The sequence below is a fragment of the Hyalella azteca genome, unplaced genomic scaffold (assembly GCF_000764305.2).
Source record: "Hyalella azteca isolate HAZT.00-mixed unplaced genomic scaffold, Hazt_2.0.2 contig3170, whole genome shotgun sequence".
In the NCBI taxonomy this organism is placed as follows: domain Eukaryota; kingdom Metazoa; phylum Arthropoda; class Malacostraca; order Amphipoda; family Hyalellidae; genus Hyalella; species Hyalella azteca.
This window is the reverse complement of record NW_025933422.1, coordinates 451,163-478,430: the sequence shown is the minus strand read 5'-3', so window position 1 is coordinate 478,430 and position 27,268 is coordinate 451,163. Positions and strand designations below refer to the sequence as shown.

The following is a 27,268-nucleotide window of genomic DNA, read 5'->3' as shown; positions in this document are numbered from 1 at the left end:
TTCTTCTGATGCACACACACTTCACTAGTTTTACGCATGTTTTTTATGCATATTCACTCACCAAATTGGAATAACGAATTCCCTTTAGTCAGTTTAATGCTATATGGTTCTTTATCACCTTTAGTTTTAATTTTTAGACGGCTTTGTTTCACTTAACCGTCAGTGTCCAACATAGAATCATCTACAGTCTAGAACCGTCACAAACCATCGGTGTCTATGCTACGTGCGAGGCAATTCCTCAAGGAAAATTATTACTCAATCCTTCCTTCCTTCTGCTCTACGTGGTAGTGCTGAAGACCGTCTATTGTAATTTTTCCCTCTAGAACCTTCTTTCTTGGACGTAACTTCGTTAGTGCTGCTATTAAGAAACTACCATCGTCGGCCATCTCTCTGAGCACGCTGACCTTGTGGCGTGTTCTTCGCGGGTAGAGCCCTTCGTCATTGGCCTACACAAATAACCTGGCTCAGTAGTGGCTGCAACTGGAAGCAAATGAGCACCACCTGCCGTCCAGGCTTAAAAAGCACGGAGAGCCCACCTCTTCCCTCCCCACGTCTGTCCCATACACATAGAGCACTAACTGGAGTAACGGCTATATTGAAGTCGTCCCAACTCTTAACCTCGGAATACAGAGACTTGTCAAAGAAATTTTTATTTTCTAATTAGCAGCAAAAATTTGTCTGTACCAGCAACTAAATACCCTTACCGTCCGGGAGCTAATTGAATGAAGCTACAAAGCTCCAGTACCACCCACAATCAAGAAGAAGAGAAATAGTCAGTTGAAGCTCCAATACTGATAATTATGGCTGCCTCTATGTAGTATTTGGTGGGATACATTTATTTAGTGAAAGGAATAAGAAAGTGGCCGTAAAAAACATGATATTGCTAGAAAGAATGCCTAATGAACGTTGTGAATGAAAAATAAGCTTATAGTTTCATGCCTTTGTTCAGTAGCGCGTAAGTGTGGTTTGAATGAGACGAGGCTCCCAAAGGGGATTGTGTGATCAATGTGTGTTGTTAGTAGAAGGTGCAGTTGGAATTAAGTAGGGTGTAAAATGATACTAGAAAGAAATGAATGAAATTCTTGCATGCTTTTGCCATCAAAAATGTGTTCTTATATCAATGGGCTAATGTTAATTCGGATTCCAAATGGCGGAAATAACTCCTCAGTCTTTGTGTCTTCGTGGGTCTTTGTATTGGCAATTGGCTGGTCAATACATTTCTCAGAAAATTGTCTCCACGCTGTTATGAAAGTAGTTTTCGTGATCATCAATGGTTGATTAATTTCAAATTTGTCCAATCGATTGTGTGTGTAGTTTCCATTCGAACCAATTCGACTATTCGTCTTTCAAGTGTGAACTGAAATACCAGCATTCTTACTAAATACTGTGAACTAAAATACTTGCGAGGCTAGTTTGTTAATTTTTCCCCGCTGTGAAGTTGGTCTAAACTTATTATTTATTATTATTATTATTCCATTTTTTATCAAAGTGTTTTTTTATCAAACCTTTCCCATTACAGATAAAATTTATACTCTCTTAAATTAGCAAGAATGCGTCCAGGTAAAAGAACCGCCCGGTACCGTAGAGGGCGTGGCCGGGCACAACTCATTTCCAGAACTTGCCCTCGTGTAATATTGAGTCCTCTTCGCACTACACCGGAAGATTTACGTCCACTAAACAACTCTATTTTCTGCTCGAGTGATGACGAAACTTTTGAATTTGAAGGTTTTGATTCTATAACTTTTAAGCCAGAGGCAAGTGTAACAAACGCTTCTTGTCAGGCTCCGAGTTTGCCGATGAACAAAAGCTCGATGGAAGAGTTTGACAGTTTGCCATCAGAAATTAGTAACGAGTTTACTCCTCCAGGGAGTCCTTCATCGATGAAGTCAACGGTTAACGCTAATAATGTGCCAGTGTCTCCTGGAAAAAGTTGGGAAGCAGTTTTCGGCAAGAACTCGCAACTAATAAGTGCAAATGCAACAGCTCTCTTTCCGTCGACTAACCTCTTAGAAGAGAAGTCGACTATGCCAAGCAATCCAGGTGATGACTCGAGCGTGAGTAGATTCAAAGGTAACTCAAATTCTGTGTATGAAGTTGAAGCTGATGAAGTTCTCGCTAATACGAGCTCATCCATTCCAATGGAGAATCGTGGTGCAACCGTATTAAGTGATAATGAGAGAAGTGCTGAACATTCAAGAAAATTAAATACATTATTTCAAGAAGTTCCGAAGAAACATAAACCCGAGTTCATTGCATCTAAATCAGCGCGTCTGCCAGTGGTTTCACCAACTCCTTCTTTTACGAACACGAAGTCCCTCAATGCCACCACGAACACTCCTCCCCTGAAGCGCCATCGACTTGCTCTCAAGTTCCGTGCAAAACCAGAACCTTTCGTCATGGACGAAGGCTACCTGCGTGATCTCAAGTACCTGGAGTCGTAAGTCAATATTTCCTTTAGTTTTTATACGCGCTTTTTTGTACTGAAATATCCTGACAATTGGATAGTTCATATCCTACCTATATGTATAGTATCATTTGTGTAAATATTGAATTGTTATAATGTCGGATCATTCATTCTGATATCTACAGACTAGCGCCAAATAGATGCCCATTTAATATTTTACATTCATGTTTTATCTTTGGTGGTTTAATATGGGCCACGTTCTCACCCAGTTTGCGTCCAAAGAACATGAGCGAAGAACGAAATCTGCTGCATAAGCTGAACATCGTGTATGAACGCCTGGGCTCTGACAAGTTCCCTCGCCTCCTGCACAGTTTCAGGCGCAAGCTGATAGTTCGCCAAGAACAACGGGATTGTGGCTTGCGAGTCTTCGATATTGAGGAGGCAGAAAATGCTGTGCTCAATCATCTTAGCCAGGCACCAAGAACTTTAGCAACAAATTCTTTGTATTAGCAGTATGATAGTGTGAAAGTGATATTTTGTTGTACCATGTCGCTTATTTTATATTTTTTTTTTCAAGTGCCGATTCGTTAAGACAGAATAGATTGGATCTATTCAAGTTGCCAACGTTGGGGCGAAAACATTAATTTCGAGAAGATATTTCACTGATGACACCAGTAAAAGACCCAACTATGCGTTATATCAGTTATCCTGCAATTCTCAGTGAAGCGCGCGTCCTTGTGTAGGTCTCTCAAAAATGTTCTATTCAATGATGACGTGAATATTACAAGCCATGATGGACAATTTTACAATACGACTCACTTGGATATCATAGGCTTTTACGAATTTCAAAGTTTATTGACACAAAAATCGTAACATAATCAAAAATTCTCACGCGTTCAACAGACAGATAGAAGAAACCCCACATAATTCATAATGCCGTTCGTGAAACAGATTCAGAAATTAAATAAAATTCCAATAAATTCACTATTCGTAAAATAATTAATGAGAGACGGTATGAAGTCTACACTAAAAAATTTTCGGTAGCGGGCAAGGAATTGTAAAAAAAAAACTTGGAAATTTGGTATTCCTGTGGGTATACCAACTTATTTAATACATATGGCTAGTCCCGTAATTTGACAACATTCTACATATAGTATAAATTGTGTAACCATTTGTTATCAAAATCATACTGCATAGTGGATACTTATTTCTAGACGTCTTCATCGAATTCGTACGAGTCCACAGCATCATTTACGCTGATTGCGTTCAGTAAGCTTTTGTTTGCTTTAATAGAGATAAGACCTAGTATATGATGCAATTTTTGGGTTTACGCTCAATTATGGTATAGAGGGTATCTGATACAGTTTTAATTTCATGCACCAACCCACGCCCAGGATTTCTACGCGGCGTCTCTTGAATGTTTTTTAGCAGAAAGTGTTCAGAGAAATTCGTCGATCCGCCAGTACTCTGTTCTCAGACCTTGACGACCGCCTTGCCAATGTTGTCACCCGTGAACAGCCCGATGAATGCTTTGGGCTGGTTCTCGAATCCCTCGGTAACAGTCTCTCTGTACTTCAGCTTACCCTGAAAAAATGAAATAGGAATTATTAGGGGAACAGTTTTAAAACTTTCACTGGCTACCAAACTGTCTAAATGCTTTGGGAGGACTATATTGTGCGCATTCGTTTTGGCGTTCGCTATATCCAGGTTTGAGCTGACTGTAGACTAGCATCACTGTTATATGACCCAGGCTGAATCTGGCTGCTATTCATGACGCAGTTAGCTTACTCGGCAAAGCGAGTGCTCGGCCGGCCCGGCGGTCAGACATTGATCCATCCGTCTGTGAGAGAATATATTTTCTCATCGAGACGTCTCCCACGCCTCGCATGTCTTATTGTGGATGCCGTGCCGACCGAAATAGGCGTCCTGCTCCCACCTCGAGCAGTGCGCGACAGCGGAGTGTTCGTCATCACTGGCAATAGGCAGTTGCTATGGCGGCAATCATTTGCCATGAACTTGCGGCTACTGCTGCTGAGTATCAGCCTGTGTCGGCCCGTAGGCCTCAAAACCTTAGCGTTCGTGTTGATCGCCACTGTGTGCAGCCGTGTCGCCGATTATCGTTCGGCTGCCTCAACATCCGTTCGCTGAATAACAAGGTTGACGAGTTTCTTCACATGTGTCGCTCGCGCTCACTAGATATCGTCTTCCTGACCGAGACCTGGCATGGCGCTGACTCGGTTTTCATCGCGCGTTTTCGCTCTGAAGGACTCAGGTAGTCGAGTGCGCGTGGCCCCGCATGCAACCCGACGCACTGGCGGTGAATTACGGAGTAGCTACCGTCGTCAGCAGGGGCGTGCACCACACAATTCTTGACATCGGCGTCTGACCTACCGCCACCTTTGAGCTGCTATGCGCTAAAGTGATCAGAGCCTCGCTAACGGGCGTTGCAGTCACCATCTATCGTAGTGGATCGGTTGCTGTAGCGCGCGATTTTTCGTCGAATTGAGCGATGTCTTCACTAAACTCGTGACTTTCCCCGATCATGTCCTTATCACCGGCGATTTAAACGTTCAAGTTCAACTGGATCGCGTCGAAGACTCGTCGCTGAATGACCTTCTGGCTACCTTTGGCATGGTTTGCCACGTCATCTTGCCGACGCACGACATGGGCGGACTGCTGGACGTTATCACACGTTCTGACCTTCAAAGTCTGCCAGTCGACATTATCGAGATCGCAATATCCAACCGTCGACTACTTCAGTGAACGGTGCCAGCGTACAAAAACGTTACCTGTCGTCCATGGCGTGGTCTTGACGGCGATGTCTTACGCGAAAAACTGCAGTCGTTCCGACTATGTCGGCCTGACTCATGGTTGGCGCTATCAATCAACCATCTATCCCATCTCTACAATACCGAGCTGACCTGTGCACTCGATGATCTCATTCCTGCACGCACAGTTTGGGTATCCCTTGGTCTCCGACCCATGGTTCGATGATGAATGTCGAGTCTCGAAGCGGGGGATTCGACGGCTCCAGCGGGCTGTCTTCCGGGCGAACAGGCGCGGCAATTCTGCTGCTGCTCTGCTGAGGTCTCCATCTGGCGAGATGCGCGGCGCAATTATGTGGCCTTCTTTCTGAAAGAGTAATTTTGGCGCCAGAGTCGACGTGCAACGCAGCGATCCTCGAGCGCCGTGGCGTTCGCTGGATAAACTCAAGGGATGAGGTCATACAGATGCGGGTGACGTAGGCGTGGAGGAATTCCATGCGGTTTTTTAAAACAAATTTCTGCTGTGCGAGCATCGTCAGCCGATGCTCCTCCGGCAACATTTGCGCCGTGCCCGTTCGACTGCGTGCTCCAAGAATTTACTTGCGTCACAGCTGGCGATGTCATCGCTGCAGTGCGCGCTCTGCCTAACAAGCAATGTGCCAGCAATCTCGTAACCCTAGCACCTTTTCTGGTGGAACTTTTCAACCGCTGCCTCACTGACGGTGTTGTTCCGATGAACTTCAAAGCAGCTTACATTACGCCTCTATTGAAAAAAACGCTTCTGAATCATATCGACCAATCTCCAACCTGTCGATTTAGTTGAAACTCCTGGAACGCGTTGTGGTCCGACGGCTGAATAACCATCTTCAATACTCCGGTCTCATGCCTCGCCGCAAGTCTGCATACCGCCATCTCCATTCGACAGATACCGCCGTGCTGAAGGTGTTTTCAGACATTCTGCGAGCAGTAGACCGCGGCGAAATTGCGGCGCTGGCTACTCGACCTGTCAGCCGCGTTTGACACGGTCGACCACGCCACTTTATTGCGTCGATTTGACGTACGTATCATTCGGCCTCCGCGGCACAGTGCTGCGGTGGTTCGATTCCTATATCAGCAATAGATTCCAATTCTTACATCGTAGGTAACTTGCGGCGTAGCACAGGGATCAGTCCTCGGCCTCGATCCTCTTCCTGTTATATACTGCCGACGTATTGCACAAAATCGATTTACATAGTTTGAATCCGTATATGTTCGCCGACGAAACTCAAATTTATGGCAACTGTGCACCGTCTGACGATGCAGGAGTTGCAGGACCGGATGTTTGCCCGCATGGACGCCGTGCCAGACTAAATGCGCTCCAACCAGCTCCAGCTCAATTTATCAAAAACCGACTTTATTTGGTTTGCGACTGCTCGGCGCCAGCGTCAGCTTCTGGCCAACACTGTTCGAGTGGGCAACGAGTTCGTCATGCCTGCGTCGTTGGATAGAAATCTTGGCATTCTGACTCTTGAACTTTCTATGATCACATAGCCAAAGTCACCACCGCTTGTTTTGACGCTCTGCAGCGAATACGTGGCGTCTGACGCTTCTCTCGTGCCGCTTGTGGTGTCGCTCGTTTTGACCCGATTTGACTACGGTAATGCCACACTCTATGGATTTCTAACCACAGCGCTAAATAAACTGCAACTCGTAATGAACGCGTCGCGCGACTCATGTGCAATAAGCAAAAATTCGACCATGTGACGCCGATATTGCGCGATCTTCACTGGCTGCGCATGCAGTTCAAGGTCGCTGTTCTGACGTTTCGATGCCTTCACGGTCAGCCGCCTCATTATTTCACGGAATGTTTACAGCGTGTGTTGGATCTGGCTTCTACAGGGTGGCGCGCGGTAATTTGCTGATTTGGGAATGAAATAAAAAAATTATGATCACTAGAAAAATTTATTTTATATTTGAATTATACTGCACGGTAATGGAATTTATAACTTACATGGTTTTAAATAGTGTATCTGGCAAATGTCGACCTTTGCATTCCACACACTGCTGCATACGTTTTCTGAAGTTTTCATGAACTCTGACAAGCATGTCTACTGGTCTTCTGCCAATTTCAGCTTCAATATTCTTCCTTAGGTCTTCCAAGGTGTTGGAGCGTTTGATATACACCTCAGACTTCAGGTAACCCCAAAGAATAAAATCGCATGGGGCTAAATCTGGTGACCGTGCTGGCCAGGTCACATCACCCCTCAAAGAGATGATAAGGATAGAAATTCATAAAATTGGGAATATATGTAGAACCGTTGAAGATTTCATAAGCCGACGGTTTGAAAACAAGCGGGTATACGACGCTTGATTTACCGGCAATCGTTCAACGACGAGAAACCGATGTCCACCGAGATAGAATGTTATTCCGAAATACGACATCTACAGAAATAACCAGTATCTACACCCCAAAAATCACGTACACCCGGGAACGCGTACTGAAGACTTCCGAATTATAATCTTCGCCGTCACTTAGCCTGGGGAAACTCGCCACCGCTGCGTATTGGCCTCACGTCTCCAAATATCGGTGATGTACTCCGGGAAACTGTTAGAAACTATCTTATAAAAACTGGGTGAATAGGTCGGGATAGGATTTTATGTGTATTCTGTCTGAGCTACATATTTTTGGTGTGACAGTATATTACTATATTCCGTGTAAACCGTGCTCTGCCGACTGTTCCATTGTATTAGACTAGATCTTTTTCCTCCTATAATACAGTAACTATAGAATTTATCTCCATGTGTTGTCATTGCCCCTTTGCTAACTAGTTCGCTGTTTTGACTAAAAGAGAACCGTATTATCATCGTGCCAGTATAGCCACTCTGGCAAAAGTCAACCTGGCAAATTCCTAATTTGTATCAGATAATAGAAAATCGATAAATTAACGTAATCATTTTAATACGGAAGTTGAAATTCTGATTTAACCTCGTGGCAACGTTAGAAGTGATAAAGATCTCGAGCAGAGTTCAATATTAGTGAGAATTAGGAAGTCTTAGACTTTATAACAAACCTACAAACCAAGTTTTATTCAGAGATAAGCCGTCCAGGAAACATTTGCCTCGAACAATTCATGGTAACCCTTGCTGTGTGTGCAGTGGCACCATCCTGTTGGAACCATGTATCCTCTAATTCCATTGCTTCAAGAGCTGGCTGAAAATAATCCTGTATCATAGACAAGTACCGTTCGGAGTTCACAGTTATGGCACGACCGTTATCCTGAAAAAATGAAGGCCCAATGATGCCTACTCACGATATGGCGCACCACACAGTGACGCGGTCCGAATGCAGAGGTCTCTCGGCAAGATATTCTCTAAGGTCCCCTTCGTAGACATGACACATTCCCTGCTGTTCTGACTTCTGAATGCATTCACCCAATTTTCAATTGATTGCCGTCCAGGAACACGTCCGCGTAAAGGAACAGCGAATCGTGAACGAAAAGCACGCTGCACTGCAGTGATCGAGTGTGCATTTGAAAAATACGCTTCTACACAAAATGACCTCTCCTCACGTGTCCACTGCATGATGGCAACTGAGAGCCAGACGAATACAAATTTCCCGCCATCCACAGTCAGCCACGTCCACTCTCCTCTGTCTTCGACCGTCAATGCCGTCACAGCATGCAGTGCAAATAAGCAAATTACCGCGCTCCACCCTGTAGAAGACTGCGTCCGTCTTTAACAGCGGACCTCGTCGTTCCATGTACACGTCTATCTACCGTCGGCGACAGAGCGTTCCCGGTCGCCGCCGTCGGAACCAGGGACTGTCTGCCGGCATCCGTAACATCAGCTCCTTCGTTGCAGGTGTTTCGTCCACGCCTAAAGACGGAACTAGTTCGTAGAGCCTATGAATCAAGTGCTGAATTATTTTTATCCGTTGTCATCCTTTCTCGAGTCTATTTATTTTTTGCTTGCTATTAAACTTATGTGTAACGTGCCCTAGAATTTTGTTTGAACCATACGCCACGATAACTGCTTCGTGAAATAATAATAATAATGATTTTCAGGTCCATTCATCAAAGTTTCAATAAGCATTTCAGCAGGTGACAGTTTACCAGGAATGCCTGCTGTGTTACATATATTATACTGTGGTGGAATTCCATTATACTGCCAATTCTAAATAGGAGGCCGCATGCATGCAATGAATGTAATGGCCTACTTCTTCATAACGAATGAATGTAATGCCCTAAAGAACTGAAGCTATTATCATCGCAAATTTCTTTGAAATAGCCTAATTGTAAGCAATCGGTGTTCCATTTCAAGCTTATAAGCTAACATTTACATTTTACTCGAGCCTAAAACTTCTAAAATGTACTGGGGATTGATCTATTCAAGACTTGTAGATGCAAATGAAAGTTCTGAATGATTCTTTAATCTCTAAAACATCAAAGCAATAATTTTTTTGAAAAATTCAAAAGATTGATATGATCTGAATTTCAGTCGCTTCTCGCTCCATTTATTCAAGTCTTTTTTTTCTGCACAACTGACCTCATCAATCCAGTCTCTCATCTGCTTGATACCTTCGCGCCATCGCGGTAGCCAGCGAGTCACAATAAAGCCCTCCACGCGAAGCTGCTTCCAGATGATCGTGCCTTCAGACAGCGGACCTGCGACACAATTCGAGTTGAAAATTCTTGAAAAAATGTAGTTCTTGGTGTCGATACACAGTAATCGAAACATAAAATCAATTAAAATTCAGTTTTATCGGCTAGTGTCGCTTCGTTCTTCAGTTCAAACTACCAGGGCGACGTGAATTACATCGCGCATGAAACTTTATAACAGTATCTTCTACAGGTGTAATCCATAATGATAACACATAAGCGAAGATATCCTGTTTCGTCTAATGTCAGCAGAATTGAACTCGTGAATAATTGATCCCGACTGTTTACGATGAATAAAGGCCTAAGAGATATCATGATAGAAAAAACGTACCAAAGCCTAGTAAGGTAAAATGTCTGGAAATTTGTCAGGTTTGTACAAAAAAAAAAAAAAGAATGGAAAACCACTGCAGCGTTGTATATCTCGGAAGCTGAAAAAAAAAGAATACCAATATTAGAAGGTTAGTTTCAGACCAATCGTTCTCCCGAGCATCACAAAGAATATCTCACTGCACATGGTTGAGACTCCAATGTGTCTGGTGTGGTCGTTGTACGTGGATATTGCACCGCACAGTGACACGCGGCCCATGCTTGCCATCAAAGGGATCACTTTTGACGAGAATTCGCCTCCAACCTGGGACAAGAAGTTCATTTCATGAGAACAGTTGAGAGAGAGCTAAAACTAGAAACGAATATTGGGACTTGAATAGGGCATCAGGAAATCAACTTATGTTTGGACATATTCAAGGAAATCAACTTATGTTTGGACATATATGGGCCTCAAATGCACTGCGTTGCCAATGTGTGAGTCGCGATCCTTATGCTAGCCATTAAAATAGATTTGCACGCGTCGATGGCAAAATATGTTGAAACGTAGCATGAATGACTGAAAAATGAGCCACACATATCGAAGTATGAAACTGTTGTGCTTCTATACTTGAGAATCGCAATGCATACCTACTGCACGTAAAAATCGACTGAGGCGGAGATTCGCGTAAGGCAACCAATGTGGACGAAGCCGTGATGAAAAAATAAACTCTTAAATAAGCATTGGAGCCAACGCAAAGCCACAGCATGCAATAACTAACTAAACTCGGCCTCGGAGCTAAAAACTAGAGACTAGGCTGGAACACAGTAAGCTAGTGACACACAGCTTAACGTTAATATCGCCGTAGGTCTTCGGCCAATACTTTAGCATGCGCGGTCATAAGCAGGCAGTTCAGCATCAGACCTTCCCTCTTTTGACCTAACGTATTCATGCTGTCCTGACTCTCCACCTTCTGGCAGCCAATGACTGGCTCCACCTCTTCACTTATCCTGCCTCTTTAACCCGCTACAGTTAATAACGTTAGGTTAGGTCCGCTCAGATTTGTTTTTGTCTGGATAAATGTTGCAACGTGTATAGGTTAGGCATGATGCAGTGTGACCATGCTTGAGCATGTTCAATCGGTGGCTGTGCAATTACGGCGCTATGGCTTTAAGCACTTGACTTCACAAACTGCTATGAAAACCCTCTAGTGTGCTTATTCACGGAAATAAATATGAACTGATGGAGTTAAGTAAAGCTGGCATCCGGCATGCACCCCTAGTCCTTCAGAGAGCTGCAGTGCCCTGGACAAAATAAGCCACCGCTTCATCCCACACAAAATGTTTATGAAACTTTATTAAACAAATGAATTTTCTTAGAATGACCTGACCCAGCTTGAATATTATAGATCAAGAAAAGAACTCAGTTCAAGAGTTTTTTTTTAAGACAAGCCTGAAGTAATTTAAATTTTTTAACAAAGGTTAAATATGAGGGCCGTTTTCATGTACACTGCGAGGAGACTAAAGTTCATATAAAACTTTTTCACTCTGTTATATTGGCATTCTGAAATACTCATCAATAGGGAAGTTTGCTACCATTAAATCTCAAGAACTAAATTTCTCTACCTACTCAAAGTTTGATTCAGAAGCATTGACTCTTTCCGATTTTTTTCAATGCAGTGACAAATTTGCAGGCACTGAAAATTCTATATTTATCCCTCGCTGACGCTATCATAGGTATTCAACTTACTAGAGCCCAAAAAAGCAACAAATTAATCAGGATCCAGTAAACTGTAACTGACGTTATCAAAGTAGCAGTTGACGCCGTTTGGCGCCGCGTCCCTGATGACCTGAGCGACGTCGTCCGTCTTGTAGTTGGCGGCGACGTCGGCGCCGAGCTCCCGCAGCCAAGAAACTTTGTCCGCCGAACCCGCGAACGCGATTACCTTGCAGCCTGGAAACCAAGGTAACTATAAGCAAGCGAACGCGATTACCTGGCAGGCTTGAAACCACGGTAACTATAAGCAAGCAAACGCGATTACCTTGCAGCCTGGAAACCATGGTAACTATAAGCAAGCGAACGCGATTACCTTGCAGCCTGGAAACCATGGTAACTATAAGCAAGCAAACGCGATTACCTTGCAGCCTGGAAATATAAGAAATTATTAGCCCGCGAACGCAATTACTTGGCAGGTTGGAAACAGGACATTTTCAGTCACTGACTAGACAAGCAATGAAGCGTTCTTCTCAATTGTACGAGCTTTGCAGATGAATGGATTATCATGCTATTAGGGTTTAATTGTAATCTTAGCAACCGAGATTAAGGCAGGTAAAGAATTGCTCTAAACATACCGACATGTGGATAAAATACATAAGGCTTCTGTAAAAAGTAACTGTAAATTACCTTTCATTTTGGCTATTTGACACACAGCACTTCCGACGACACCTGCAGCAGCGTTCACCACAACTACATCACCAGGTCGGGGCTTGCAGATTTCCAAAAAGCCAAAATATGCAGTATTTCTATGAAATATAAAATTCTAACTTAATTGCAAAATTACTGTATAACAAGTATATTAATCCAGTATACGTATAAGTTCATGCTGAAAAAATTATGAAAGCAGAATTAGATATTTTCTAGTCCAGTATGGTAGTTAATAAGAATTTTATAACAGTGTGCACATTACTACAATGCAAGATTGTAAAATCAAACACATGAAATCATGAAAAACCTTAAGTTACATCATAGTGCAATTTCAACATGCGCCTTCTTCATAAAATTAGAATTGGAACAGTTATTCCTAAGTATCACCACAGACTGGCAATATCATAAGCACAGCAAATTTATAGATGCAATTTTAATCAAGCTTTAATATTAAATATGGGTTATGATGGTTAATTTCACACCTACTCTATCAAAACCGGTGATCTGATTCATCTGATATATGTGTATACTTACCCAGGCATGCCCAGCACTCCAAGGGCAGTCGAGTGTGGAAGTCCTTCAATCTCGGGCAACAGAGGAGCAAAATTGGAGAAGAGGTCATCAGCGGTGGTGCCATCAGCTTTCTTAAGAGGCAAGAGTGTGTGTGACCGCCAGCCTAATTGCCCAACAAGACGAGTTCCAACAGGGTATTCCGCATTCTTGCTCTCAATTACTCTGAAATAAAAGATTGATTTACTACAACGAAAACCAGTCTGCAGCATAAAATTAGAGAAAGCACGTTCATTCCATATATTGGAAATAAGCAATATAACATAAGAGAAATTTGGCCTCTCAATGCATGAGAAGATAGATGGTAATACACAATAGAAAACCCTCAAAGAATCTAATAAAACAATGCTATTTTTATTTCCTATTATACCCAAAGTATCAATATAACACTTTTTTACATTGAAAAAAAAAAATAGATTACATAATGGATGACTGCCAATATTACCCCTCATTGTCATTTAACAGCAAGCTATTTCTTTACTCACACATTTACTAATATGCAAACCTTGCAACCTGAGATCCGGTGACAATAGCGCCAATCTTCATGTCACGGATCATGTACCGCATGTATGGATCTACACTCAGCCACTCAGCTTCAACTATGAATTCTGTCAATAAACCAAATGTATTAAATCATATCCAGCTGTTAAAACAACTGAAGCTCATAGATCAAATTTTCATCTAATGAAAATTTACATCTAAAAATTAGATCTAATGCCAAGTGGGTGACTTGTATGATTGCAGTAAAGCCAATTTAGAAGTTATGCTGATAAATCAAACATCAGCAACTCTGTACTTCAAATACAAATTTTGAAAAGACAAGGTGGACTATGATGCCATATAATGCTTAATAATTCAGACTTGAGGAATATCTATTTTAAAAAATTTATTATTTATATGTAATATTTATAAGATACATAAAAGGAACATAATATTCAAGGAAGATACAAAAAGGTCTAAAATAACATAAAATTTTTTGTTCAGATGCTTGTAGTTGTGGAAATGTGAATAAAAACAGACAGCAAATTGGAAAGGCCATCACAAAACCAATCACAGTCTGGATAGGAATTTGGATGACATTGCAATCACAGCTGGAAAAATGACAAACTTTATGTTTATGCACTATCTTAGAATTCCAGCCTGGTTACATTACAATTACATTCTAAGAGTAAGTTACATGATGTAACTTAGAACCAAAAGTCATATCACCAGATTCCATCAAACATATATTTACAATTTTACATATTTAATTCCTAAAACATATAACTACGGTACCCAAAGAATGAAAATTAGTAAAAATAGAATTAGACGAATTATTTTTAAATCTATTATTTATATTTCCATGTGAATGAGTTCTGATAGAAAATCCTGAGCAGGACAAAGGCATGCAAATAAATATAGTCGACAGAAAAGGCTCTGTAGCTGTAGGCTCACAGTCTCACTCACCTCCATCATTGGGAGTTGGCAGCTCCTCATTGACTAGCTTAAAATTATCCTCAGAGGGAACACCATCTGGCACCTTGTCCAGAATCCAAGTTTTAGCTAAAACCATAGTTGCAAATTGCAATTGCCTGGTAGAATAACAATGTACAAAAAAAAATCAATAATCATAGACATTAGGCTAGGCAGAGGCTCAGAGCACTGAGACTCAGAGTGACTGAGTGAGAGCAGTAAATACAAAAATGACTACCAGATATATGTTAAAGCATAATTTCATAACCAAAGATTTGTATGTATCTATTAATATTACACACTAAATTCAAATGATATTAAAATTTTGGAACATGTCCATTGTCCAACAGTCCAAGTGTTCCAAGCCAAACTTGAAATATCTACTCTTTAACTCTTCAAATATATGGATTGTTGAGGTTATGAATATGGGCTTTAACAATTTACAGCCTTGGATTATTGGATCCAATCAGTACATTTTATAAAGAATGATGCCAATGAAAAAAGTTAGAACTTCAAATGCAACTGAACTGCTATTACTTGTAAAGTTGTACTTTGCCATTGAATGCCCATAACAACACATGACATGCAGACATGGGCGGGCTGATGGGCCCATGAGTAATTGAGTCCATACTCCATGGTCATGGTGGCATGTCCATGTCCTACGGCCGCCGCCCATGGCCATGGGGCATCTTAAAATCTTCGTAATGTCACATCTTAATTTTAATCCAATCCATGAGAATTTGCTCATGTTCCCTTAGTTGAACACAGTTGAACGGTTCTACTGCCTTCTACAGTCTACAGTACACTGTACACTTGGTGGTGAAGCCAGTAACAACTAGGCGATGTCCAAAAAACTTGGTCTTGAGTCTTATTTCTAGCATTTTTGCAGTGGAATGCCTCATGCCGGCCGCCGGGAGCATTTATAGGTGTTCGTGTTCAGAGCCAGACTCTGCCAGAGGACAGCAACTGGTGAGCTCTAGGCCTCTAGCAGTCTAGCTAGTAGTACCTTCTCCGGCTCAACGCCTCGGAGCAAGGCAGCACTGCATACTGCAGACTGCAGAGCATCCATGAGCATTTTCAAAATTCGAAAATGATGACGTGGTAGCCAGTCAAGACAGGCTGCTGTCAAACTCGAGAGAGCTCGGTACAGTCGAGGTCGAGCCATAACTTAGTTTTCAACTAAATACAGTCGGACTCCGATTTGACTTTGAAGGGTTGAGCCTGTGTTCATAGTGGCAAAGCAGAGAGTTTTTTAGACTCTCCCTCAAGTTCATTTTTGAGTCCTATAAGTAGACCAGTAAAGTATCCTGGATACCAGCATTATCATACCTAAGAAATTGGTTTAATTCTCGAGTAAATGAGGAAATTAAAAATGAACTGATTCTAAAAAAGCTCTGGTTTGCCACTATGCCTGTGTTGAAGGCCTTATTAGAGGCCTGTTCACCAATCATGGTGATACGTCATATTAATTAAGCAACGTGCGTGGTGGGCTCCAACTTCTCCAAGTACCTACGAGTTTAGTGATAGCAGTCCGGGAATCCGGGTCGTACTTGTTGGCTAGGTTACTAAGGTTAGACCAGTGAGCGTCCAGGACTCCAGGCGAGACTTGAATGAGTTGACACTGGGGCGTTGCCGCGTTAACCACCAGCTCAGGAAGGCTATTCCACACGTTCACCACTCTGACGGAGAAGAAATTCAAGCATACCTGGCGACTGCACTGCTCTTTACCAAGTTTCAAACTATGGCCTCTGGTTCTGTCACTGGTAGTGGTGGACACTGGTCTCAGTGGTCTGGTTCTGTCACAATAGCGATTAGCGAAATTTTCACAAGTGAGTTACTACTATTATCTGTGACTTTAAATTTCATGTTTTGGAAGTGATGACTGATGAATCATGACCGAATAGCAATTTATGTTATAATGTTAGGATTTTCGTCTCAGTCATATGCCACGTAACACATCACAGCTTTTGAAGATAGCTTTGTTATTACATACCTGCACATCTTAATTTTAATTGTGGAAGTTAGTTTTACATCAAGATTAGGATTTAAAGATAGCATGGGTCAGGCCGTCAGAAAAACTTTATTTCAAACTCGATCGACAATTCTACGGACTCGCCAGCGGACTCGCCAGCGGACTCGCCAGCGGACTCGCCAGCGGACTCGCCAGCGGACTCGCCTGCGGACTCGCCAGCGGACTCGCCAGCGGACTCGCCTGCGGACTCGCGCAACTGGGCCTAACCTAACCTAACTTAACCTAACCTAACCTAACTGGCTAACCCAATAATAAGTCATGTAAAAATCTGTAATAATTCCTGCGGCAGCGTATCGATAATTAATACTCACATTCCAAAATTCATGCAGATCCGTTAAGTATTGAAGGAATTATGAGCGGCCCAGTTGCTTAAAAAATACGTTTATTGGTTTTAATTAAAAAATAATTCATGTAAAGTTCTGTAATAATTCCTGCGGCAGCGTATCGATAATTAACACTCACATTCCAAAATTCATGCAGATATGTTAAGTATTGAAGGAATTATGAGCGGCCCAGTTGCTTAAAAAATACGTTTATTGGTTTTAATTAAAAAATAATTCATGTAAAAATCTGTAATAATTCCTGCGGCAGCGTATCGATAATTAATACTCATATTCCAAAATTCATGCAGATCCGTTAAGGGGAGCGTCTGGGGTAAAATTTATCTCGGCTATTCACAGACGGATCACTCTGAAACTTGGTACACATATGTAAAACAGAATTCTAAGACATTTTTGTTCGTGTGAATTTTTCGAAAAAAATGAAAGAAAACGTGAAATTATTAGAAAACGGCCAAAAAAGGGGGTACTGTAGAAATCTATCGCCTCCTAGGATTTTCAAGCTACAACATCGAGACACATATCATTCGATGCGTAAAAACCATATCTAAAACGTAACACGAGGGTTTTTAGGATTTCTCATTTTTGTGGGTGTGGGAGCATTTTTCGTAAATTTTTCGAAAATTTTTTGATTTTCCCCCCCGCCACCCCCCCCTTTTGCGGAATAAAATCCAAACTATAACGAAATTAGAAAAACGCCCGTGTTACGTTCTAGATAATTTTGTTGCTCATCGAATGGTATATGTCTCATTGTTGTAGCTTAAAAACTCTAGGAGGAGATAGGTTTGCAGTGACAATAAGTTAACTTTTCAGTAGAGCCCGTCAAAGTCCCGCGCGCATCGGAATAGGCACTCAATGTAGCAAGGATACAAAACTAAACGTTACTGCAGCTTGATTCCAGTCAAGGATGGTGGGAGCGACGACACGCAACCCCTCCCGTACAACTGCAGGCGGGTTACTGAAGCACATCGTATGTGGACTAGCTATTTATGCATGCTACCGGGAATTATCGCCCACCTAAAATGTGAAAGAACTCCCCCGACCCCCCCCCCTTTTGCAAGCTGTCGTGAACGCATAAATCAACGTACAGAGATGATTTTGGTACCGTTGGATAGAGCAAAATGTCAGCTTTAAGATGAGACTAAAAACCGGAAAAGCCAAAATTCAAAATTTTACCCCAGACGCTCCCCTTAAGTATTGAAGGAATTATGAGCGGCCCAGTTGCGCGAGTCCGCAGGCGGGTCCGTAAAATTGTCGATTGAGTGGAATAATCGGTACATAAAAGGTTGAAATGATAACGAGTCACGATTTTTATTACCTTTTTTTTATTCTTCGTTGTATGACCTCTGTAGTGCCCACAAAAAATGCGACAAATTACATTTAAACTTCATTGAACAAACTCAGAGTACTAGGAGTAGGATATGTTAAAATTAATATCAATGGCAACAAATAGCAGACACGTGAGAAAGTGGATACAAAATAGGTTGTTCCATTCTCGTCTCTTTTCTCAAAATAAAGTAAACCAAAGTATTGAATATACAGGCCTCCTTCACCAACTGTAAAAAAAAACTTTGACCTGCATCACTAGTTGCTACGACCATTTCTCCACTGCACTGCTTCTCAATATTGGTTGCTACCGTTAAACTGCAGCTTCTAAAGCACGCTCCGCATTGAGCTGCAACCTGCATTTTCTAGAGATGCCACAACTGAGGAGCCTATCTTGCACCAATACGATGTGACAAAGAGGAGAATGAAGGATGCTGTGTAGGTGTCCAGTGCGAGAATATTTCTTCTCAAGTCCGATACAGAATTCACTCAATGCGTGAACAGAAAGTCACAGCATCAGAGTGAAGTCAGAGATCATCTTTCTAAATTGATCTTCTTTCAATGGATACAATCGACTGGACTCCATGCTCGAACGACTCCAAGTATGCGCATGGCCCGTTACACGCAGTTATTTGTTAACATAACATAGTGATGTCGACGCTAAAGAGTAGGCCTGATGTATTTGTACTCTTTAGATTCGCATCAGTGACCGTAATCACAGTACACAACGCAATTCTTCAAAACGTATGAACACATCATGATCAAAATGAGTACAGTGTTTCACTGGACACTTCATTGAAAGCCGGCATTGTGGGGCACTAGGTCCTACACTTTCGACCAGCAGTGTGAAGCCGCATGACTTTCTTAAAGTTGACAATCTGTTCAAACTTAGCATAGATTATTAACATTCATTTATTTTCCGCAGATAAGCACGGAAGCAATTCAGGGTGAGTTTGGCAGGAATTTTATAAGGAAACGAAATTTAAATTAGAATTTCTAAAGGGTTTTCATGAGGGTCTGCGAATCGTATGACTTTCAGCTCAAAGATACTTTATCCATTTGAAGTAACTCCATTTAAACCTTGATAACTGCTTTTCCAGAGTTATCGCCGTGAAATAGTCCAATAAAAGCCTGCGGAGTATTTTCGAAACCTTCTGTGATCGTCTCCGAGTACTTCATTTTACCCTGCAAGGTAAAAACATTATAACTACATGATGGTTATTAGGTATATTTGAATCACAACAATAAATATTCGATGCATTGCATAATAAATCCAAATGCAGAGCAGTTGAGTGATAATTACCTGATCAATCCACTCCCTCATTTGTTGCACTCCTTCTCTCCAGCGGGCGCTCCAGCGGGTCACCATGAAGCCTTCGATGCGCACCTGCTTCCAGTTGATCAAACTCTCTGCATACGGACCTGTAGCACGCAACGTGAATATCGCTTTAAAACATAAATGACATTAGATCAAATTACTCTGCTATAATACCATCAAATCACTGAATAAGGACTTTAATAGGAGATTTCGATTATTTAATTCATTTAGTTAATTTATAGGGAGGTTTTAGTACATTGTTTCTGTTTTCTTTTAGGATGTTGACGTGTATAACTGAATGTTTTAGTCTTTTAGGGCTGTTGTGAATTCCCTTTGAATTTTATGTTAACTGCCGAGTGTGGCAATCTAGACAATGCTTCAGAGGTAAAATTAGGTAAGATTAAGTATTAAGTATTCGAGATTGATGACTGCAAAAAATGAAATGTAATACACATACTTTGTAATCATTTTTTCTCAATATTAAACTATATTCTAAATCTAAAGCATTTATCGTATCTTGTGACCAGCTTTTTATGCCATAGATAAAGAAGCTTGACGCCTTACTAGACTATTTTATACAGAACACTTCTTGAGACAGCAGGAAACTTTTAATCCAATGATGAAATCGTAAATAGTCTCTTCTCTTTCATTTCATAGTCCACTTTTTGAATCAGATCATGCGTAATGAGTGAAGGTCTCTCGCTTCGTGCCTCATCGTGAAAGTTTGTGCGGCCATCTTTAAAGGCCCTAACCTATTTCTGTGGCATCGCAACACTCGTAATGCTTTCTTTAAACACTTCAGTGATTTGGCGGTGGATGTCAGCTGATCTGAAGCCTTGAGCACAGAGAAACGCACGCACTTCTCAGTGGGCTGGACTCTCGTTAGGACTCAAAAATCACGCAAACAAAGTCAAATTGTGACTGGGTCGGATGGTTCCTTAATGGCGTCTGTGACTTCTTGAGAGATGTAGGTAGCTGCACATATTACGCAAAACGGCGGCGGCAGCGCTGCGGCGCGGTGGCGTTATTAAAAACGGTACTTACTTTAAAAACACGCTTCGTATCTCTTGTTTCATATTTATTTTCAAAATGCTGATACAATACTTACTGCACAGGTAATCGTGATCCAGGCTTTTGCTGCGGTCGTTGTAGTTGGCAATAGCACCACAGACCGACACCCGAGCAAACTCAGCCAATAATGGGAAAGCTTTAGCTGAAAATCGCCCTCCAACCTGAAAAAGTGAAATAAAGTTCAGTAGTTGAAGCAAATGCCAAAAGCAAGAATTTAAAAATCAACAGATTTCGCAAATGTCGCATTCAACGCGAGTGATTATATACTGCGTGATTCACGAAAACTTCCCGATTTGAAAGCTCAATAAAAATAAAAGAACATGTAAGATATCATTACAATGTAACTTATTGAAAAAAGACATTGCCTAAATTTTTGTATTAGTAAGTTTTAAAGATGACATCGGACAAATGTCATCCCCATTGTCAATGCATTCAGGTAGTCGATATTTGAAGTTCCGTTCAACTTGCTTAAGCATATCGATGGGATATTGGCGATAGCTCGGCGTATGTTGATCTTCAGATGATGCAGGGTTCCTGGACGGCCATTGTAAACAATTAACTCTTGCATTCACATTTCCATATGTCCTAAATGTGGTCACCCACGTAACAATCTATTTCTAAACATGAACCCGACCTGAAAGACGAATACGAAACCAGGTACGGAAGGTTTGTTGAATAGCGATAATGGACCGGCCATTCGAAAAGTACACCTCGACAGCAAATGCACACCGCTCACTTGTTCAATGCATAGTGGCATTTGACTGGGCAGGACACAAAACTTTATGACCTTTCCTTTAATATAAAGTACTTTTGCTCTTTTCTTTCAACATCTGGCTGCTTGACGCGATATACAAAACAGGAAGTTTCCGTGAATTACCCTATCGACAGTCACAATTACCCTATCGACAGTCACTTATTATGTTAATAATATTGAATCATGAATATAGCGCATTATTAGGGGTGCTACAAATCTTACTAAGCCAAGGATTTGTGTGTCCACTTAGGCCGTCAAACATTCAATCAATACATGAAAACTCAAGGACAACTGACGTTATCGAAGTAGCAGTTGACGCCCGGAACAATCAACAAATTAATCAGGATCCAGTAAACTGTAACTGACGTTACGTTACGTTAAATTTAACGGCATTAAAAATTTTATACTTATCCCTCATTAACGCTATCATACCCAACTTAATAGAGCACAACAAATGAATCAGGATCCAGTTAACTGCAACTGACGTTATCGAAGTAGCAGTTGACGCCCAAAAATCAACAAATTAATCAGGATCCAGTAAACTGTAACTGACGTTATCTTTACCTTGCAGCCTGAAAACAGTGGTAACTATAAGCAAGCGAGCGCGATTACCTTGCAGCCTGGGAACCATGTTAAATATTAAATATTAGGCTGCGAACGCGATTACCTCGCAGCCTGGAAACCATGTTAACTATAAGCAAGCAAACGCGATTACCTTGCAGGCTGGAAACCAAGGTAAAGATTAGGCCGCGAACGCGTTTACTTATTGCAGCCATGGGAACTGAGGACATTACTAGCCCGCGAACGCGACCATCTCGCAGCTCTTAACTATTTGTATTCTGACGTGACTTTTCGGTCCTGGGTTTTTGTATACGAATAGATATATCCGTAGGCAAAGAGTTAACGCAAATTATTGATTATATTTAAAAAAGGAAATATACGTTTTTATACCCAATAATGAGACCTCAATTAATACGTGACATTATTTAGGTAAATACGGTATGAACGGAATGAACCCCTGCGATAACCACTCAGCTTGCCTATAAAGTGTAGCCTGTCTATATATGTGCTGTTTCGCATAAGTGATTAAAGACAGTTTAACAGTAATGAAAAAATTTAGAGACAATTTTTATGGAATATCTGGGAATTTGAGATAAGTCAAAACTCAGATGGCTGTAGTTTTATAGCCTAACTTCGCACGCATAATGAGGCCTACCTTTAATCTTGGCTATCTGGACGACCGCGCTGCCGACGGCTCCAGCAGCGGCGTTGACGAGCACTACTTCTCCCGGCTTCGGGTCGCATATTTCCAGGAAGCCATAATACGCAGTAATTCTGAAATTCATGAAACTCAGTTTACGTGTGATATGACGTAATGTGTAGCTACAATCTTCGCTTATCCTTGAAATTACGTGAAACTCAGTTTACGCGTGTTGTGAAGTCATATGTAACTATATAAGATATTTGCTCAACCTATAAATTCACAAAACTCAGTCGACGCATGTTGTGACGTCACACATTACATCTATATTCGTTCATCCTTGCAACTCGTGTAACTTTGATCATGCGTGTTTGGAAAATTATACGTTACTGAGATATTCGCTTTATACCTGAAATTTACGTTCGATCGAGTGACATTGTACGTAAGTAAGATATTCCAATTCATTAAATTCGACGAAATTCAGCAATAAATCTTTAAATCGTCACCTGTTCGTAATGATCATTCATACCGGTCAGCTGCTAACATCCGTACTTGGATTTCAGACAATGTACATCAAAATTGTTGCCTCAATAATAGAGCAAACCGGACCACTAACGGGCGAGTCGGTCAGGTGCCCATGTACTCATGGCAGCTGATTTTCTGCTTTGCACTTCACCAACAGCATGCATGACGTCCTAGATTTTTGGCAGGTAATAACCCGAGTTCGGGTGCCGTGCTATCAAAAATAGTTACGAGTTCGTAACTCCGTCAGCCAATCACTGTCGGCTTTTCAAGCTAAATCACCAATAATAGGCGAGAAATCGGCCGTTAAGTGCATTTAAGCAAGATTTGAGAGTCCATCCATCCCCTCCAAAAAATACTCACCCAGGCATTCCCAAGATTCCCAAGGCGGTAGAGTGAGAAAGACCCTCAACTTCTGGGAAAAGCTTGTAGTTTTCTAAGTTACCGAAGCTTTTTCTTGCCATGATTTCATCAGAGAGAAGCGTATGAGTCCTCCATCCGAAGTATCCAACAACGCGACTACCCACTGGATATGCGAGATTCTTGCTCTCAATCACTCTGTGGTATAGGAATGGCCGCGACGAGCATAAATGTTTACAGTTTCTTAAGTGAAGATCATTAAAGCTACAATCACCAATGAACTGAAGAAAAACATGGAGTCAAATTGATTAACATACTAATAATGGTTAGGCGAACTCAAGGTATCATTTGAAATTTCATGTCGTAAAAAAATTATTCATTATGGCTATGAAACCGACTGTATTAGTGCAGCTCATGGAAGTGTCCCAACTGAAATTTACACCGCATGATAATGGATTCAGGGGAACAAACATACAACAGCAAGGGAAATATGAACTTTACAAGTTACTAAATTATATAATTATCATTATGGATGTACTATGTTCTTATAGCGCACGTTTAAATATTTACCTATCTGTGGACTGTGAAGGGATCTTCCGGAAATTTCATATTTCTCACCTTAAAATTTATGCATTGATGCAGCGACTTTTGCTTAGAAAATCAAGCTTCACTATGAAAAATGTAACCAGGTGATAAACAAAAAATGTCAAATATCTTTATTTAGCACAATTTTTTTAAATGATAAGCGTCATATAATTTGATAAAATTGTTATACGCTACTGAGATCTTCGCTTAAACCTTACATTCACGTGTGAGCGAGTAACATTGTACCTATAAGTAAGATATTCCAATTCATCAAATTCCCCGCAATTCAATAACAAATTTTTAAATCGCCACCTTTTCGTTATAAACCTTTATACCTGTCAGCTGCTAACATCAGTACTTGGATCTCAGACAATGCACATAAAAAATATTGCATCACATTTTTTTAAATGATAAGCGTCTTAGTGTGATGAAATTATTTGACAACATTAGTATTTTGCCTGTCCACCAGTAACTTCCGTATATCTCATTACCTGTCCGCCCTTTACATTCGCACCTGGCCACCTGTCCGCCCTTAAAATTCGTACCTGGCCACATGTCCGCCCTTAAAATTCGAACATGGCCACTTGTCTGCCCTTATAATTCATACCTGGCCACCTGTCCGCCCTTATAATTCATACCTGGCCACCTGTCCGCCCTTATAATTCATACCTGGCCACCTGTCCGCCGGTGATCACGCTGCCCAGCTGCTGGTCAGTAAGCGCGATGCGGATGTACGGGTCCACGGAGATCCATTCCGCCTCCACGATGAACTCTGGTATAAAATGTGGATGAATTATAAGTGACAACCGGTAGGTGGTTTCGTACGAGAAGCCGCTATAACTGAATAAGACTTGTCAGGGGTCTTACTATCTACAAGAATTGCAAGTTCGTTACTTAACCCACCAATCACTGACGGCTATCGGCTATTAAGCTGAATCCAGCAATCACAGACAGGAAATCGGCCGCTAGTGTACTTTAAGCGAGTTTAAAATTTGATTCACGGCCCATGTCGCGGAATGTTGACAATCACTGCGTTAATCTCTTAATAATTTCTATTTAACAGCGGGTCTCTTATTTCGTTTTTGTAGCGTTGCAATTCAGTTTTATCAAAAGTAGTGAGGTGACATAGATAATATAATGCTAACTTTTCATGTTTAATGATCTCTAAGAAAAAAAAGTAATAACAATTGCCTAAAACTCTCCGAACGTCCTAAGAATGTGCGATAAATTGATTGCATAATATGATGGGTACTTGTAACAGAATGAACAGTTTTTTTCGTATCTGAAATTTATGAACATTCTAGAAAATCTCGTAATTGCTAGGAAATATTGGCGGAATAGAGTGTGCTGGTAATTTAAGGCCTTAATAAAGGTATAATTTTGTAATGGTTTGATCAAAATTGATGTAGCAAGTATATCATGCTATTCAAGTATTCATGTATCTGTATGTGACTATCTAGAATGTGCATAGGTACACATCAGACTCACCATTGTCACTGCATGCTGGTAAAGTTTCGGTAATGAGCTTGAAATCATCAGCCTTTGGTAAATCAGGATGCTTCTTGTTCAGAATCCAGCACTTCGATGTCACCATTTTAACTGAAAATTTTCTCGATGCAGACAATAAAATCTTTTAGAAAAAAAACAGACTATAGTTTAAAAAGTGATGACAATAAAAACAATCTTATGAATAATGACTACCAAATGATCGCACTTGTACCTCAGCTGGCACTCTGTATACTGCCGATGAGCGCAGCAAGTTAGGCCAGACCGACTAGACAACTTCAAACCGCTCGGCCACTGCCAGACGCACGTCATTGTAGGAAGAAGCGATATTCTGCCTGGCGCCGAACTCTATTTTCAATGCAAATGCCGTTTAGCATTTTCCACATAAAGCATTTCCCTTCTATTCGCTGAACCCAGACACGTTGAATAGGCTTTAATCATTTGCACCATCGTTTTGAATATTTATTACCCACATTTATGTTTATTTTCGCTGGCACGACCTGTTTCGTACGTGTTTTCTTGTGTAATCTCGTTCAGAATCAAACGCTGCGTGTCAACATCGCCGAAGCAAGTAAAAAATTGAATATTTTTCAAGAATTTTCCTTTGAACACCACGAATGGCCATCTCGATGTCCTCACGGAGTTCTAGTTTCATGTCTAGGATCTTATGTTAGTTGTAGAGCGCTTGACTGTAACTGTAGGATGACTGTGCGGAGTTATGATACATTTTTGGATCAGGTTCTTGCAGCGCACAAATCAAAATTATACAGCCTTCTAGGGCGCATACTTCACCAAACAAGACGCGCCCTTCTAGGGCGCGTCTTCACTCCCACAACTAAAACATTCACAAGTACTTTTAATATTGACGTGTTCAACCACCCATCTATCAATATGCGGGCTAGAACAAGCTTCAAATTTGATAACACATCAAAAAAGTAATGCATCATAATTCTGAGCGAGTCTCCAGTAGTCAGGGCTCATAATTTCCGCTAATAATTATGGCAAGCAGGGATATGAAAATTAACCTTTAAGCTTGTATATTATTTCAATTTGTCACTCGTGTCGTTGCGTGCGTATTAATTTGCTGTATGAAAGCGTTTTCCACTACATTTAAGTTCTGGAAAAGGTAAATGTTACATATCTGGGATAGTAACTTGTCTTCTATTTCTCTGCTCACTGTACATGTGAGCAAAGATAGCGATTTGGATTGGAAATTAACTACTAAGAAAGTGGTGAAAAAAATATTCGCTTCTATTAGAATTTAATTTATATGTGCAAATTTTTTCAGCCGTCGTTCGTACGCGCCATCTTACTTGTCAGTGGTCTAATGAGTGTATAAACGCTGGTACAGTTGACGGTATATATGTTTAACAAGGAAATGAAGAGAAGTAAACAAAATTGCTATTATTTAAAAAAAAACTGAGCTGAAAGTTATATTATTTCCACTCATATCAGTAGTATACCTCAACTACTACTACTACTCAAGTAGGATACCTCAGTACTCATATCAGTAGTATACCTCAATCGCATGTGCGCCAATTTAAGTATTAAGTAGAGGAGCACAATATCTTCATTGAAAACATTTTGTTGACATTCCATCATCGATTCAAAAAATTATATAGAATACAATTACAAACAACATTAAATTTAATTATAGAATTAAAATTTAAAAAAAAGATATAAAAACCTAAGTAACGAG

The 27,268-nt window shown here is 41.0% G+C and overlaps 2 protein-coding genes across 3 annotated transcripts; one reads left to right on the top strand and one right to left on the bottom strand.

Moving 5' to 3' along the window:
• The first annotated feature begins 1,518 nt into the window (after nt 1-1,518).
• On the top strand, nt 1,519-3,096 carry LOC108683346. The gene is made up of 2 exons (XM_018172653.2): nt 1,519-2,437; nt 2,674-3,096. The coding sequence occupies exons 1-2, from the start codon at nt 1,551-1,553 to the stop codon at nt 2,912-2,914; spliced, it is 1,128 nt and encodes a 375-aa protein (XP_018028142.1). The 5' UTR covers nt 1,519-1,550; the 3' UTR covers nt 2,915-3,096.
• Nucleotides 3,097-3,432: 336 nt separating this feature from the next.
• Nucleotides 3,433-25,776, bottom strand: LOC108683352 (prostaglandin reductase 1). 2 transcript variants are annotated; one of them, XM_047879488.1, is made up of 8 exons: nt 25,552-25,776; nt 24,733-24,835; nt 23,482-23,676; nt 22,612-22,730; nt 11,912-12,063; nt 10,314-10,437; nt 9,694-9,812; nt 3,433-3,988 (listed from the first exon to the last, which is right to left on the bottom strand). In XM_047879488.1, the coding sequence occupies exons 1-8, from the start codon at nt 25,655-25,657 to the stop codon at nt 3,878-3,880; spliced, it is 1,029 nt and encodes a 342-aa protein (XP_047735444.1). In that variant the 5' UTR covers nt 25,658-25,776; the 3' UTR covers nt 3,433-3,877. The 2 variants fall into 2 exon arrangements, with proteins under 2 accessions (XP_047735444.1, XP_018028153.1); XM_018172664.2 differs by lacking the exons at nt 22,612-22,730; nt 23,482-23,676; nt 24,733-24,835; nt 25,552-25,776 and adding exons at nt 12,514-12,632; nt 13,069-13,269; nt 13,610-13,712; nt 14,551-14,689.
• Between the last annotated feature and the right edge of the window lie 1,492 nt (nt 25,777-27,268).

Excerpts from the sequence above, each read along its gene's own strand:
- LOC108683346 (XM_018172653.2), top strand. The coding sequence starts at position 1,551 with ATGCGTCCAGGTAAAAGAACCGCCCGGTACCGTAGAGGGCGTGGCCGG. Across the intron at positions 2,438-2,673 it reads GATCTCAAGTACCTGGAGTC|TTTGCGTCCAAAGAACATGA; the intron begins GTAAGTCAATAT and ends GTTCTCACCCAG.
- LOC108683352 (XM_018172664.2), bottom strand. The coding sequence starts at position 14,656 with ATGGTTTTAGCTAAAACTTGGATTCTGGACAAGGTGCCAGATGGTGTT. Across the intron at positions 13,713-14,550 it reads GCCAACTCCCAATGATGGAG|AATTCATAGTTGAAGCTGAG; the intron begins GTGAGTGAGACT and ends GTTTATTGACAG. Across the intron at positions 9,813-10,313 it reads TGGAGTCTCAACCATGTGCA|GTCCGCTGTCTGAAGGCACG; the intron begins GTGAGATATTCT and ends ATTGTGTCGCAG.